The sequence below is a fragment of the Oryzias latipes genome, chromosome 2 (genome assembly GCF_053564925.1).
Source record: "Oryzias latipes strain Hd-rR chromosome 2, Olatipes_Hd-rR_3.1".
NCBI lineage: Eukaryota > Metazoa > Chordata > Actinopteri > Beloniformes > Adrianichthyidae > Oryzias > Oryzias latipes.
In genome coordinates this window covers 35,867,749-35,878,972 of record NC_136238.1, presented here as the reverse complement: position 1 = coordinate 35,878,972, position 11,224 = coordinate 35,867,749, and the positions used below count along the sequence as shown (strand labels likewise).

Here is an 11,224-nt window from a genome sequence, read left to right as displayed (position 1 = left end):
GAGCTCTCATCTGTTCTGCCCACCCCCATCTAGAACAACCCAGTCTCATCCTAAAATGTGTAGTAGCTACATTTGTCCACAGGGAAATGCGTGAGAGTTTTACAAAAACGCCCCCTAAACTGTGAGGCGGATACGTTTCATTTTTCTATTCATTTTCTACGAGCCTTCTCAGGATCACGTGACTGGAGGTTTGGCCTGCCGTGAGCAAAAAACATGGCGGATGCACGTTAATTTTTCGGTGGAATATCCCATAAAACAAGATATTTTGAGGACTAATTTTTATTTTGACAACATTTCTAGTGAGAAATATACCATTTTCTTTTAAAATATGCTTTCATTTGGGACATACAGTTTGTAGTTTGCTTCTTTCGTTCAACTTTTTATCCCAAAGGCTCTGTGTTACGTTGGAGAATAACGTTAACTTTCATTCATATCTGCAGACGTGCGCGTGGGTCACGTGACTAATATGTTTCTCTTTTTTTCCGCAGAAAATTGTAAAATATGAGTGAATATTGACTGATTTATTTTTGAAAACATTTCTAGCAGTATATATCCCCTTTATTTTCGTAATATTGCAGACATGAAGTTGTTTGTTTGTTACGTTCAACTTTTCCTCAAAGGATCTGAAAGCGTCTGATCTTTTCCATTCATATATGCGGGCTGACGTGGGTCACGTGACGTGCCTTTCTCTTTTTTTTCCTGTGGAAAATCTCGTAAAAAGGTACGTTGCGATTTATTAATTTCTTTTATTTACATATCTAGGGACCCGTGTATAGGTTTTCTCGTTCCGTGTTGCTGTTGCGGCGATCAGGCTTTGATTGACATGTGACAACAAACCGGAAAAATGTTGAGTTCAGGGACGGACCAAAGAATTCTTTAAATTGATTTTTCTGCATTTTAATTTATTTACACTACGAGTCTAATGGTGTGTGATAAAGAAAAAAAACTATAAATATTATGATAAATGAGATGAAACAATTATTTTGATGGAGTTTATAAAATATTAGGATCTATTATATTCTTTTTTCTTTAACTGTCAATTTTTTTGACGTATCTCATATATTATAGTATTACAATGAAGTGCTCTAATTTATCTGTTAAAAAAGGTTTCATCACTGTTTCCTGTAGTAATTCTCAATAAAGTTTTAAATAGGATATATTAAATAGGATATATTATCTAAAGTAAACAGGCTTTTAAGCCTTCAATTTGCCCCAATTGACATGAAGTGCGCATTTCGAAAAGCCAGTGAACGCAGCGTCATACGGGCACCCCCACCCCAATCCACCGGAAACCCCCGGATGAACCCGCAGGAAGGCGCGCGGCTGAAGAACTCTTGGACAGCTGGAAGGTGGGCGATGATTTGAACTTTTCTCTGTAGAAATGTAATGTTTAGATTTGGGAAACCAGAGATGGGTTATTAGTAAAAACGTGTTGGCTGTTTAGGATAAACGTTGAATGACGAGGCGTTTTTCCATCTTAAATTTAAAAGGCCGCAGGATCACGGTGAAGGCCTCTTCTGTATAGAGGACGGGGGCGGAAACGTCACGTGGTCTCCGCAGAGGTAAGTTTCCTTTTGGGTCATTTAGCCAGAAACGGGGGTCTGCAGCCCTTTAAACAGCTAAGAGCCTTTCAAATGTCTCACTGTCCAGAACTCAGTAGGACCCACAAGGTGTCTCTTCAGCCTTTAGAAAATCAAACACTCATTTGCATTTATGTTATTTTGGAAACTTGATAACTACTGGGGTTTACAAAGTCTTTTTTTTTACACATTGTAGATTTTATGTTGTTAGTACATCTCAGCCAGTATTTCTTTAAAGGCAATATCAACTTTTTAAAATTTTAAAGTGTGTTATAATGTTAATTCCTCACAAAAACTAATCCACAGCAGTATTTTGATCCATTCACGCATCTCTCAGCATTCCTCTGAAACCCTCTGAGCACCAGCCACTCCCAAATCACAATAAGAGGGTCCTCACATTGTGACGTCATCATAAGTGAGGAGCAGCCTCTTCTAGGAAGAGCCTGTGCAGCTAAACCGCCTCCAGGCTAACAGACACGCCCACTTTCTCAATGGAGCTAGCGGTGATCAGCAAAATGCTTTCATTGCACAATATTCACATCCATCTTTGCAAAAGTTTGGATGGAAGAAACGCAGAAACGCTGCCGACGCCGACTCTAGGTTGATGTCATGAAATAGGCGACACCCACAAGAAGAGAAAGGCGGAGCCTCAGAGATCGAGGAAATAGTTTATTCTAAATGGCTAGCATGGTATAGGCCCTCTAAATTGTGCGTATTGACCTCAAATTGATTTTTTGTGGTACGTTGTCAGGTTTAAAAAAATTTGTCATAAATGCTGGAATTTCTTAAAATATTGTGCATCACCGCTTGATAGATTATTGAAGCATTATGGGTACTGTAGTCAGGAGCCTGGCACAGTAATACTTTGCTTCAACTGTTGAGTAGATCACCAAGTTGAGTAAAGTTTGACTTATCTGACTGTTTTGTTTTGCGTGATGCGCTGTGTCGTCTGAAAAATAGGATATTTGTTTGAATTAAAAACATTTTTGTTTTTTGTCGGAGAACCACAGAGGAGGGGTCAAGGAGCCACTTGTGGCTGTGGAGCCTCAGGCTGCAGACCCCTGGTCTAAACAATTATGGCTGATTTGGCTGACCACATTTATTTATCCTAGCGTTGTCAACAAAGTTAAAGAGCCGTTCCAATGGAAGTCATGTTTTTAAGATCAAACATTTTTCTCATTATTGAGAACATTAACAAAAATATAAACATATACACAATAATATAAGATTGAAACTGTTTCTGAGTATTTATTCAAATCTCGATGGATCAGGAGAAAATGAAATTCATTGTCTCAAAAAGCTCTTAGTTGTGACGCTCCAACTGCCATGAATGAGCCAAAGTCTCTACTCCGCTCCAATTCTGATGCATCCACTGCAGACAAAAACCAGTAGATCCATTAATGTCCTGAGTTCCCTTGTCTGAGCTGGTATCTGGCTCAAAAGTTTACACATAGATAGCTCCAATGTTGCTCATTGATTTTTTTTTTTGCTATGCTAATGTCGGCTAGGGCTTGTGAGGTGCTATAAGCTAGCGGGAGAGAGAATCAACAAACGGTTTATGGGAAATTAGCTGAGGCTAATGTCTGCACCACAGCTCTGAGGTGAAATTCTTATGAGCTGCTGTGCTGCAGAAAAATGTCTTTAAAAACAAAATGATCGTAATTAAAAAAAAACACTGGGAACGATTTTATAATAGCTAAAAATTCTGTTAGAATGTCTGATTCCTGATTCTTGTGTGTGTGTATGTATATACATAAAAGAACCTCGTGTTTTTTTCCCTTTCCTCTCTTAGACTGGTCAGTTATGTGGAGACAACATGCACAAATAGTTCCTGGACTGATCTTCTGCTAACTCTGAGATGGAGAGGCTGTCAGGTTCATCTGTTTCAGTGTCCTGCATGCTCTCCCTCCATGTTTGCCGTAGCAGTGGATGGTACTTGCAAAATGTACTGTTTTGAGAGCCAACTGGGGTGTGTAAAATTTTTTTCACCTACGTTTTTGATGGTATAAATGTTTTTCTTATGTAAACTTTTCTGTTCTTTTAGGCTCAGTGGTTATTTTGAAGATGCATTTCTGACCAAAAACACTGTGGAGACCTCCTTTGTGAACTGCATTCATGGGGCAATAGAACATGTAAAGTTATTTTCATGTCTTCTTCCTTAAAAAAAAGAACACGCCTGCATATATGTTTTATTGTATTTTGTGTCATATCATCATGTTAATATACGACATTCATTTGTTTTGATAGAATCCTGGAGATGGGAGATGTGGAGCAGGAAAGTTTGTGGCAGCACCAGAGTCCTCCACCAAGTCTTCTGGCAAAGTAATGTAGTATGTAGTCTACAAGTTCTGATTGCATTTGGAGAAGGTTGTGGTTCTGTGTCCTGAGATGCAGGACCTGTTGAACATGTGTCCTTTTCAAGTTCACTCTTGGATGTGTGAGGTAATAATTATCAATGGCTTATTTCTCATTATTCCTGTTGGAGTTTTTTTCTAATCCCTTATGTTTCAAAAGTTTGCAAACATACATTTTGGTTGAAATGATGAGGATCCGAGGATGAAATCAAGAAGGGACAACATCAGGGAAAGGGACTGAACCGACTGAACAGCTTCCTCTCTTCAGCAGACACATGTTCCGAGTACATATGTGTCAAAAGATGGTAAATACTCATTGAAGATGCATCCTTTTTGTGTAATTTGTTTTCTCAGTTTACTACATTTTGATTCTTTCATTCTGCACAGACATCCTCGCCGTTCAGGCCGGTGGCTGGAACAAGCGGAAGTCAGAAAAGCTGGAGCAGACGTTACCAGAATGATACCTCCAGGTAAAGACTCTGGTAATGTTGTAGATAAATGTTGGCTTGTTTCCTTCATGTTACTCTCATGCTGTTGATGTGGAATATTTCATGATTTCTTCAGTATTATTAATACATTAATCTCTTCCCACAAGGACCAATCAAAATGACCCAGAGAAAAACACTGAAGGGCTTTGTCTGAGCATCAGGAAAACAAGAATCAGCATATGGTAAAAATCTTTTGTTACACTTTCTAAAGTTGTTGCATAACTGATCAAGCATGATGTGATGGATTGCAGGTTATGGTGCCATGGTAAAGAACTAAAGGCTCTATGATGTCATGCTGCTGACCAGACTGCGGTAGCACTGCGGGTCCTTGAAGTGTGGTTGAAGAGCTCTCCTCCCAGCTTTTGGAAGGTTCTGCCCCGCAAAGCCAGGAGGTTTCTCTTTGTGATCTGCATGGATGTCCAGGGCTTGTGGCATTTATGTGTTTTCTTCTTCATTTCATTTTTAGGCAGCAGAGAGGCATTGATGGAGAGAGGACGTGAGGGACTCATTGTCTGCTGAGGAGGAGACTTTCTGCAGTTCAAGCCCCAGCTCCACCCCTAAAAAAAGGCTTATATGAAGGAAAACCTCATTTCAACTTTGTACCAATAAATAAATGACTTTTAATTGAAATGAGAGATTTTTTTTCTGCACCGCACCAATGAAGGTTTTTTCAACCTAAATTTCAACAATTACATTATTTTTTACCTCCGTTCAAGTTCCTACAACACTGGCTAAACATTTCAGTGCTCACACCTGTGCTGAAAACACTTCTCATTTTATCTCAAACGTTTGGCCTTTGATTTGTATGTCCAACACCTTAGAATGAAACACTGTCCCATTAAACTCATATAATAAATGTGCTATGCATCTCCAAATCCTTTGTCAGGATACAGACTACATTTTAATTGTAGCAAGACTGAAGTAAAATGTAACAAAATGAAAATGAGTTATCTTAAATTAGGGGTAAATGACATGAGAAATTAAGAATATTAGAAGTGTGGAGTGATACGTGTATTTATCAGTATGTTAGCTGCAGGAAGGGTGCTGTCCTTGACACGTCCCTTTACTCAGACAGGATGACAGGTAGGGAAGGGGGTAGCCGATGATCTGCTCCAGTATCTTCAGCACTGAAGCTTCTGCTGCTCTTCTTCAGTTTGATCTGAGAGCCAGACCATGATGCAGTTGGTAGGTTGCCAGCAGCTTCAGACGTGCTGATGTGCCTTGTTGATAACGTCCTGGATGTTAGGAAACCAAGTTAGATCAGCTGAGATGGGGATGCCCAGGAAAGGGAAGCTGTGAACCCTCCTCTGTGCCTACTAAAGTCCAAGATGACTTTCATGGTCTTTTATTTGCCGATCAGCCTTACACTATACAGTTTCCGCACTTGTCTACAAAGTTCACCTCAGTGACCTTTCATAAGTCTTTGTTATTGGCAAGTTAATTACTTATATCCAAGACATGGAGATGTGCATGGTGGGTCCAGTATGAGCAGGATTTGGGAAATGGCAGTTGCCAAGAACTTGCATGAAGTTTCAAGGTTTTTGCCTTTATTTGGAGGAAAAAAAGTTTTTGTCCTTTGTTTGTTGTGCAGAATTGCAAACCTAGAAAGAAATCAAGTTGAAAGAATTTATATAAATGTATTTGCCCTTCTTTTGACCCTTCTACATCATGAATATTTGGTGGCTGTTGCTTGGCGACTGTGAGATCTCTCCATAGGATTGACATGGGCTGGGCCTCTCCATGACCTTGATATGATTGTTCTTCAGCCATTCCTTGGTTGCCTTGGCTGTAGGTTCTAGGTCACTAACCTGTTGGAAGACCCATTCATGACTGATTTGAAGGGTCCTGACTTAAGGAGGGAAGGAAGTTCTCACTCAAGATTTTCCATTAATGGCTCCATCAACGTGGTGACGTAGCTCTGTGCAGAAAAATAGCCACAAAGCATAATGCTTCCACCTCCATGTTTGACAGTGGGGAAGCTGTTCTTGGGGTCATAGGTAGCAATTCTCTTCCTCCAAACCAATGGTTGAGTTGATGCCAAAGAGCTCAGTTTTGAGCCAAACATTCCATTATGCAGAATAAACTGATAAAGCAAACCCTATTTTTCAGTGTGTGATTTTCATTTTTTCATAAATCTTAGGACAATTTAAATGATAAAAGTAACAAATATATGAAAACAGTATAATACAGTAAATATGTAAATATTTGATGTGATGAACAATGCTTATCTGATTTAGACCCAACATGGAATATTTTATGACACACACAAATCAAGTTGTGTTATTTAATGCTCGTAATTTAGACACAAATGATAGAAATGTTAGGTTTATATGCCAAAGAGGCCATGTGAAAATTTTAGTGCAAATACGCATGCGTGCGCGCCGTGCACATAAAGCCACCCCACCCCCACGTATCCGCGCGCCGGTCGGTGGGTGTTGAGCGTTAATAAAGGTAATCTGGTTGTCGCGCTTTCTGCATCTCTGCGCGAGCTAAAGAAGTCTCAAAGGTAAGAAATGTGAACACACGAGGCATTAATGAAAATACTTTATGATCATCTAAAAGTATTTTCATCTGACAAATGAATGCAGCTGTTATCACTGTGACGGAAGAGCGGTGCTGAAAAATACGGCCTCCATCGAGAGACTGAACGTAACACGACTGCAGGTTACTATGATCATAGAAACATGTATTAATTATTTGTTTCGACTGTATAGTTATTGTGGTGGAGCAGAGGAAGGGAGGTTTGTGAGAATCGGGTTACATTAGCTAATGATTATGGCAGCGCTCGCGCCACCGCCGGTTTCCCGGCAAAAAAAGCAACAGTAATTTACTGATATATTAAAGTGTTATGATTGACCTATTTAGGGGTTTTCTCCAAATTTACACAAAAAACGTTGTAACAACGATCATCTGGACTTGGTTTTGTAAATATTTTAAAACAGTCTCTGTCTCAGAGACCTGGACTGACTGACTCCTCCCCCTCACGTTCCAAACAGGAAGTACAAGGAGCCAAAATCCTATAGACTTCTAAAGAGAAACAACAGCTGTTAGTTAGTCATTCTATGGGTCAGATTAACCATTCTTGTTGTGATACCCTTTTAAACATGTTTTTGCTAATTCCAGTTATTTGTTTTACAAAACTGTTTCTTTATCACAAGTTATTCAAATTATAGACTGACCAACAGATGCCTCAGTAATAGCATGTGCCACCTTGAATGTTTGTTTGACAAATTCCACCAAGCTCACTTTCAGTGGAAGCAGTGTGGACTTTCAACAAGCTTACTCCTGATTGGCGACAGTAGTTGCCATAGAAACGTTGACTCAGATCAATCACTGTCAACTGGCTCCAACGTGGTGACGTCGTTATCACAGAGAAACGACGACAGAATTGAATTTGTTATGATGGATCTGGAAGTAAATGGGTGATGTCACACTCGCTCAAACCTTTTCTCTGATCCAGTCAAACTGCTTTTTTACCAGTTTTATTCTAGAAATCATTTTGGATAAGAGGAAAGACATCTTCAGCTCAAAACCAAGTCTTCATGACCTTTTTTTATAACTTTTCTTTTTAAAATTCAGAAATAATAACCTGCACATTCTTACAAAACTGTTAGACTTCAATTGCTACCTTAATTTAATTGTAAAACTAACAACCATTCATTGATATGGCAATATTTTCCCCAAATCTTATCAGAATGGGGAACTGGAGACATAAAAATTCTGCTTTTCCTATTTTCAGCTGACTCTGCCACGAGGCTCGACAACGTCTTGCATCAACTGTGATCGCTGTGGCCGCCAAAACATCCAAATGTAAGGCGGGCTACAAAGATTTCAGGCCAAAAGAGAAAGCCTCACACGTGATGAAGTGTCTGTATTGGTATGTATTTACCATCTGTGACTCAGAGTCATTAACCAATTGTTGATCTGTTCACAGTGTTATATGATAATTTAAATTTTGACGATGACGATACAAAAATTGCTGCCAAACCTGCCAAAAAGTCCCGCCTCTTACCACACACATGTTGTGCCCCCTAAGTTGCCCTAAGTTCCCTGATCAGCACAAACGTGCTTTGCCTGGATGAAGGCCTTGTATCAGGTATACTGGTAATAATAATTTTACATTCACCTCAGTCTGTTGTTTTAACTCATTATTCATGGAAGCTTGATGACACGACATCTTCAATCTGCTTGAACTCTAGTTTGATTAGAAACTTTCATTTGTGAACCGTCAGCAGATCTGCTCATGTCTCACCAAAACAACCACACTAATCATTTCATCATTTTCATCCATTAAGGTTGGAAAAACCAGCAGCCCTCCAGTTCTTCAGCCGTCCAACCATCAACCGTTTCAGACATCCATCCTCCCACCACTTCAGCCCCACAGCCGTCCACCAGTGTGCCAACTTCTGACATTTTACTATCGTGGTACAATCTTAATTTTCTGCACAGTTAGCAAAAATGATATGTTTTTTAGATATTCCTGCGTTTTTTAATCCTCAACAAATGTTTCTCCAAAGAAATATGAAACTACAGAATTATTCATCTGGTGGTTATTTTTACACTTTTCCTCAAATCTTTAATAAGAAAAAAATAATTCAGTTCAAGTTTACTTGTGCTTTTCTTTTTAATGGGCATTACAGTTGATATAAAACATATAACATGCAATGAAAATGCTTTGTAGTTAAAAACATTTTACACACTATTAAAAGATTCTATAAAATATTATTTAAATAAAAAAGGATTCCTTTCCAAGAAAATGTTGACTACCGTATATTTTACAATAGTAGCCCTGGCGTTTATTCCATCACAGACAGAACAGTGATGGTTAATGGGTTTATTTTGCAGCAAAGTTTCATCAAAAAATGCAGACAAACACCAGCAGATGAACATTTCAGGATTTATTCAAATGATGAGAACATTGGATTGTGTTCTGATCAGCACTGGCTGTTGACGTTTCTTTTCTCCTTGAAGCATCAGCCTCCGTATCAAAAATCATGTTGGTTGTCATGAGCATCTCTTTCCTGGAGACACGCCCACCTTTCCGTCTTTGTGCAATAATTCATGTTCAAACCAGTTCTTCTAATTTGTCGCTTTTCTTTGCATTTCCACCAGTAAAAAGTAATACGACAAAATACTTGCAGAATTTGTAAAGATTTGGATTTTGTATTATTAATTTGCCTTTTTTAGTCTTTTATTATAAAATAACTATGCATTATTACTTTATTTTAACTAACACATTTATCTTAGTTTACAGTAGTCCTCTTAAACATCTCTTAAACAAGTTTACACTTTTCATCTTTCAGAATGCAGCCGTGTGATTGGAGGAAAAGATTAATATGCAATGAGGACATTTAAAGAAAAAAGGAGCAGTTTTTATTTTACATTATTACTATTTTAAAGTAGAACTCTAATGTATATAAATGCTTTTTTATTAATTTGTTTGGCATATTTACTGTGTTAGAGTTCTGATGATTGTTTTGAGTGGTAAAAGTTTTTATTTTATTTATGAAACCCAGATGGAGTTAATGGAGTGCTCGTCATGTTTTATGTTGTATATATTATTAAAGAATTAATTTATTTATTTTGAAGTGCCTATTTGCAAGTAAAGAAGGCGGGGTTATGGTTAAAATACGTGCAGACAATCCAGCAACGTGCCTCTTCAACATGAATTTCCATCAGTTTTTTTGCTTGGTCGCAAATAAATAAGTCCAAATAATAATCAGCCTAATTTGTTTTTTTGTTTATTTAAAATTATATAAATATTTTCTAATTTTCTTTGTCAATAAAAGGACAAAAGGGGTAGATGATGGATGCATGTCCAAGTTTTATTATTCATGTTCTACAAGTTGTTAGATATTGATTATTTGATGCTTTTGTGCTATGCGTTAAAAATCAATGTAATATTGTAATTATTCATAAATATTTAAATAATACTAATATTTCCTACAAAGGATAATTGACACTAATCAAATTAAAAACAGTCGTCCTGTTTTTTAACAACAAACAAACTGTAGCCCATTGTCTATCACTGTTTGATTGAACCTTCTCTACTTTTCTTGCAGGGGGGGGGTCATGGCCTCTACGCTGGATTCCAAAAAAGAGACAAAAAAAACCCCGACCTCAACCCCCACTCTTAGTCAGACGTGTTTATTTTTTTATTTACAATAATAAATAATATACTATGTACATTTATTTTGTTTTACTTTTTTATACTTAGTTTCTTTATTTCCTATAATATTTATTAGTAGTTGTTGTTTGTTGATGTTAGTTCTTTTTAGCCCCTTTTATGTTAAAATAGACGTAAATGATCCAGATGCTGATATTCTAATATATAGACAGATTAATGAATGAATTATTCTCAACAGAAGTTCAACACTATTGTGGTAGCAGTTTGACTGTTTTACTGTTTAGTTTTACTGCAATCTGTCGTGCCTCACCCACTGTCCATCCCATAAAAAAGAACAATTCTACATCATTAACCTTTTATTATTTTTATTCATATGGCACATTCATAAATACAAAGTTAGAAATTATACCCCCCCATTTTTCTATCTTTATCAATGAGTTCAAACAAAACATGAACACAATAAGAAACTCTGACAATAAGAAAGCATTTAAAACATTCAATCTGTGCGTCAGTTTCAATGTTTTTGTGAAAAATTTCATAATAATCCTCTGGTTTGTTTCTTTCTTGTTGCTGTTGGGAATTGTTACAGTCAATAAAGTTTGTATAAAAAACAACTGCAATCTGTCATGCGACATGATACCTGCAAAACAAAAAGTTTGCATTAGTAATGGAAAC

The 11,224-nt window shown here is 37.5% G+C and overlaps 1 protein-coding gene and 1 long non-coding RNA gene across 5 annotated transcripts; both read left to right on the top strand.

Annotated features, from left to right (window-relative positions):
- The first annotated feature begins 488 nt into the window (after positions 1-488).
- On the top strand, positions 489-5,060 carry LOC144987985 (uncharacterized). Of its 4 annotated transcripts, none has more exons than XR_013651678.1 (10): positions 489-721; positions 1,244-1,349; positions 1,491-1,562; positions 3,373-3,549; positions 3,625-3,712; positions 3,828-4,022; positions 4,095-4,239; positions 4,322-4,404; positions 4,530-4,604; positions 4,674-5,060. XR_013651678.1 is itself a non-coding variant. In XM_078937941.1 (10 exons), the coding sequence occupies exons 1-5, from the start codon at positions 1,222-1,224 to the stop codon at positions 3,909-3,911; spliced, it is 549 nt and encodes a 182-aa protein (XP_078794067.1). In that variant the 5' UTR covers positions 933-1,221; the 3' UTR covers positions 3,912-4,022; positions 4,095-4,239; positions 4,322-4,404; positions 4,530-4,604; positions 4,674-4,791; positions 4,889-5,058. The 4 variants fall into 4 exon arrangements, 2 of the variants coding, with proteins under 2 accessions (XP_078794067.1, XP_078794063.1); XM_078937941.1 differs by lacking the exon at positions 489-721 and having other exon boundaries at positions 933-1,349; positions 4,674-4,791; positions 4,889-5,058; XM_078937937.1 differs by lacking the exon at positions 489-721 and having other exon boundaries at positions 933-1,349; positions 4,674-5,059.
- A 2,795-nt stretch (positions 5,061-7,855) lies between these two features.
- LOC144988524 (uncharacterized) lies at positions 7,856-10,610 on the top strand. The gene is made up of 2 exons (XR_013652455.1): positions 7,856-8,299; positions 10,485-10,610. It is a non-coding gene; the product is annotated as an uncharacterized LOC144988524 (long non-coding RNA).
- Positions 10,611-11,224: the final 614 nt, after the last annotated feature.

Excerpts from the sequence above, each read along its gene's own strand:
- LOC144987985 (XM_078937937.1), top strand. The coding sequence starts at position 1,222 with ATGAAGTGCGCATTTCGAAAAGCCAGTGAACGCAGCGTCATACGGGCA. Across the intron at positions 1,350-1,490 it reads AACTCTTGGACAGCTGGAAG|GCCGCAGGATCACGGTGAAG; the intron begins GTGGGCGATGAT and ends TAAATTTAAAAG. Across the intron at positions 3,713-3,827 it reads TTCATGGGGCAATAGAACAT|AATCCTGGAGATGGGAGATG; the intron begins GTAAAGTTATTT and ends TTGTTTTGATAG.